The 5,000-nt window shown below is 35.3% G+C and overlaps 2 protein-coding genes across 3 annotated transcripts in view; both read left to right on the forward strand.

Annotated features, from left to right (window-relative positions):
• The window catches only part of LOC119597669 (actin-like), a 7,170-nt gene that overhangs the window by 284 nt on the left and 1,886 nt on the right, over positions 1 to 5,000 (forward strand). The window contains exon 2 of one of the 2 annotated variants that reach the window (XM_037947267.1): positions 387 to 1,548. In XM_037947267.1, coding sequence (XP_037803195.1) covers positions 415 to 1,548 — 1,134 coding nt within the window. In that variant the 5' untranslated portion in view covers positions 387 to 414. Of the gene's footprint in view, positions 1 to 386; positions 1,592 to 5,000 lie in introns of those variants that run through there. The other variant, XM_037947266.1, reaches the window with a different exon arrangement.
• The window catches only part of LOC119597668 (actin-like), a 1,782-nt gene continuing 1,759 nt past the window's right edge, over positions 4,978 to 5,000 (forward strand). Inside the window, exon 1 of the mRNA XM_037947265.1 lies at positions 4,978 to 5,000. This exon is cut by the window's right edge and continues 91 nt beyond it. The gene's annotated coding sequence lies outside the window, so the exon portion shown is untranslated.

Consider the following 5,000-nt stretch of genomic DNA (forward strand, 5'->3'; position numbering starts at 1 on the left):
TACTCATATTTATTATATAAATGTGTTTATCTGATAAATGCATGTGTATAGATACAAGCACACATTACTACAATATACTTATATATAGATATGTGTGTGCGTGCGTGTGCATGCGCGTATATGTATATACAGTATATATATATAAAACACTGTGTGTATGTATGTATATATATGTGTGTGCATATATATAATACAGTATATAATAGATTATACATATATACAAGCTTATGAATGTGTCTGTATGTGTGTGCCTCTGTGTTTGTCTGTGTGCGTGCGCGCATACACAAATATATGCAAGTGCACACGTACATAGACGGTTACAAAGCGATTTTTTCTAATGAAATTAACCTCTGTCTCTAATTATGAACCTATTTCCTTTCCCGTAGGATACTTCTGCATCCATAAGCAACCACCATGTGTGACGACGAGGACGCGACTGCCCTTGTGGTTGACAATGGCTCCGGCATGGTCAAGGCCGGTTTCGCCGGAGACGACGCCCCTCGTGCCGTCTTCCCCTCCATCGTCGGCCGTGCCCGTCACCAGGGTGTGATGGTCGGTATGGGTCAGAAGGACGCCTACGTCGGTGATGAAGCCCAGAGCAAGCGTGGTATCCTCACCCTTAAATACCCCATTGAGCATGGTATCATCACCAACTGGGATGACATGGAGAAGATCTGGTATCACACCTTCTACAATGAGCTCCGTGTTGCCCCTGAGGAGTCCCCCACACTTCTCACTGAGGCTCCCCTCAACCCTAAGGCCAACCGTGAAAAGATGACTCAGATCATGTTCGAATCTTTCACCGTTCCTGCCACTTATATTACCATCCAAGCTGTGCTCTCCCTCTACGCCTCCGGTCGTACCACTGGTCAGGTTTGCGACTCTGGTGATGGTGTGACTCACTTTGTCCCCGTCTATGAAGGTTTCGCTCTTCCTCATGCTATCCTTCGTCTCGACTTGGCTGGTCGTGACCTTACCCACTATCTGATGAAGATCATGACTGAGCGTGGCTACTCCTTCACCACCACCGCTGAACGTGAAATCGTTCGTGACATCAAGGAGAAGCTTTGCTACATCGCCCTTGACTTCGAAAGTGAGATGAACGTCGCTGCTGCTTCCTCCTCCTTGGACAAGTCCTATGAGCTTCCCGACGGTCAGGTTATCACCATCGGTAACGAGCGTTTCCGTGCTCCTGAGGCTCTGTTCCAGCCTTCCTTCCTTGGTATGGAATCTGCTGGTGTTCAGGAAACTGTTTATGGCTCCATCATGAGGTGCGACATTGACATCAGGAAGGATCTGTTCGCCAACATTGTTATGTCTGGTGGTACCACTATGTACCCTGGTATTGCTGACCGCATGCAGAAGGAAATCACTTCTCTTGCTCCTTCCACCATCAAGATCAAGATCATTGCTCCTCCCGAGCGTAAATACTCCGTCTGGATCGGTGGTTCCATCCTGTCTTCTCTGTCCACCTTCCAGTCCATGTGGATCACCAAGGATGAGTACGATGAGTCTGGCCCCGGCATCGTTCACCGCAAGTGCTTCTAAATGACACGATCTGTATTTTGATAACAATAAATGACTAACCAGACACAAGTTTTATATACCCTACCTATATATCCTAAATAGTTGAGGCATGATTAAACTGAAACTGCATTACCACACAAAATTAAATGCTTCTGCCATGCTGTTCAAATCTGAAACTTGGAGTAGTAGCAATTTGCAAATAATTTAAGCAGTTTTATTCCTTTCACACTTTAAACGACGGCATGTGTATACACGTACACGCAGCCATATACATACAGTACCTGTGTATTGCCAATAAAGTAATTCCATTTTGATTATGAAGAATAACGATGATATTTAAATGTATAATACTGTACTAGACAGTGGACAAATATAAGGATGCGTGAAAGCACGAGAGAAAAATGATAGCTAAAATAGCCTGTAAATTTCTCCTCGCCTTTCAGATGGAGACAAGAGAGGTTATATAAGAAAAGATAAGACCGATAATAAAGGAAATATAGGAGGAATGATAGAGCGAAAGTCTATATAACGGGGGAAGAATTAAGAAATGGACGTTAAATGTTAGAGAAAGCAAAACAGATAATATAGTTGGTATCATTAATTAGCTGCGAATCTCTGGGGTGGAACGAAACCGTTTTCTTTGGTAACGCAGGTTACAGGTTTCCAAGGGTACGTGGGCCTGTTCACCGCTCGGAGAAATTCTGTGCAGATCCACCTGCAGTTAGTCTCGTAGTTTTAAGGTTCGAATGCCGGTTCCCTGGTTAAACGCTTGTCACCCCGCTGTTTCATCTTGTCACGATGTACAACTGGTGTTAGGTTTTTTTACATGTATGCACAACTGGTAAAATAGAGATGAAATACTCAGCCGTTACATCATAGGTTTTAGACAATATAATTTAAAAGTTGTATGGCAACACGCCTTTGTAAGCAGTAGGACCTGTCGGAGTGACAGATACTCAGAAAGTGCTCAAATTTTATCACGTCGTGTAGTGTACTTTCTTAAAATCAGTAACTGTTATGGTGCTTCTCTCCTGATTTCATATATCGTCTGCTATTATATCTTAGATTTAGCCCCAGTCCTGCCTTCCAGTATCTTTTCCCATTACTCTTAGAGAACTAACACTTATTTTTCAAATAACCTATATCTAGATTTCAGAACCGCTTACTACCAAACCATGTTAAATATGGCGTCTAGCTGAATGGAATAGGGAGCCATTTTAAAATATTCAAGACTATTTGACATAAGTATAGATATATACAATATAAGATTTGCAATCTATCCAATTTTAAAAACGTCATTATGCCTTTAAGATTAAGTAGCGATAAGCCATAACTTCATATGCAATGTACAGCAATAATCTGAACCTTTATTGCAAAACTATGACTCCGGGTGCTCCAAAATTAGTGCAATCAGAGAGGTGTCCGTTTGCTGGATGCCCAGGAGCATAAATCCATATTTAAGGGATGGAGATAATTTACTACGGAAAAACTTATATGCTGTATCTAGATATTTTGAAGGATAATACTTGCATTCTACTTATACCCGACAAACACGTACTTCAAAATTCATAAAAAAACGTAGATTAAGATTTTTTTTTTTTTTTTTAATCTCAACTTAATCTGAACAAGGTCATTAACACATCAGAGAAAAAACAAAGCTGTTGTTATTTATATTATATATTCAAATTAATATATTTCGATTCAAGGTACAATGTGCGCAGTGTTCAAATTTTTTCCTATACGTATGGAATACTGCTGTGCGTTAGAGCACAAACATACTGCGTGCATTTGTTAATATATGTTATATAGATATATAAGGATGTTTATAATCATACACAAGCTAATTCCATATGATTTTTTAAAATTCCTATAAAAACTATGGTAAATTTCCTTGAAAAGATGTTGTATCCAGTTGCCATACGTTTGCACCTGTGTCTTAAAGTAAATGTTATGAAAGGGATATAAAAGAGAAGCATAGTATTACCTATATAACAACGGCAACTAAATTAACAATAATTATCATCACGAGCATCACTTATCACCAAGTACCATCATCGTCATCATCATTACTGTTATCAAACTAATGGCTAAAATAATGATAATGACAATAGTGATAATTTTCTTTGTAATGATGATAATGTGATGATGATGATAATGATGATGATGATGAGGATGATGATGATGATAATGATAATGATAATGGATAATGATAATGATAATGATAATATTAAATGACAATACAACTACATATGATAATAATGATAAAAAACAATAATGATAATATTAATGACGATGATGATAGAATAGTAATGATGATGTGGAGGATAGAATAGCAATGATAATGATAAAAATAATTATAATGGTGGTAATAAAAATAGTAAATATGACTATTATGATAATAATGATAATATTATTTATAATGAATGCAAAAAATAAGGATACACAAAAACAGTACTTCAACGGATGGTTTATGATAATTAGCAATAAATAGGACATATAATAATAATATAATAATAAATGAAGAAAAAACAATAAACCTTCAAAAAAAATTGAACTAAGGGTAATTATAATATAAAGATGTGAGAATATAATAATAATAATAATAATAATAATAATAATAATGATAGTAAAGACAATGATGATTATGGCAATAATGATGATGATTATGATAATGGGGGTAGTGATAATGATAATAATAATGATAATTAGGATAATAATATTGATAATTAGGATAATAATAATGATATTATGATAATAATAATCATAATTATGATAATAGTAATGATACTAATTATATAATTATATAATGATAACTGTAACAATGATAATAATTATGATGATAATAACGGTAACAATTATCTTTATGAGAGAAACTGTAATTATTACTATTATTATCCTTATTATTATGCTGATGATAATAATGATTATATTGATAATGATTATGATAATAATAATAATAATAATAATAATAATAATAATAATAATAATAATAATAATAATAATAATAATAATAATAATGGTAATGATAATGATAATCATAGTAATAAGGAATATGACAGTAATAATAAATCTACTAATAATAGTAGTTGTAATAATAACATCGGCATCATTAATATATATATATATATATATATGTATAAATATAATATACATATAAATAAACATACATATATCTGTGTGTGTGTATATACATATATATATAATGTGTGTGTGTGGGTACATACGCTAATGTGCGCACACACGTTTAAACATACACACACCAATTATGCACACACACACTAGCACTTGTATGTGTTAGTGACCCCCCCACTCTCTCTCTCTCTCTCTCTCTCTCTCTCTCTCTCTCTCTCTCTCTCTCTCTCTCTCTCTCTCTCTCTCAAAACAAACAAACAAAAAAAACACACACAAAAAAAAACTCCTTTACCTTATCTTTGGAACCTATACTGGGATTTCCATTCCTCGAGATATTGACA

Source organism: Penaeus monodon, chromosome 39, assembly GCF_015228065.2.
Source record: "Penaeus monodon isolate SGIC_2016 chromosome 39, NSTDA_Pmon_1, whole genome shotgun sequence".
In the NCBI taxonomy this organism is placed as follows: Eukaryota; Metazoa; Arthropoda; class Malacostraca; order Decapoda; family Penaeidae; genus Penaeus; species Penaeus monodon.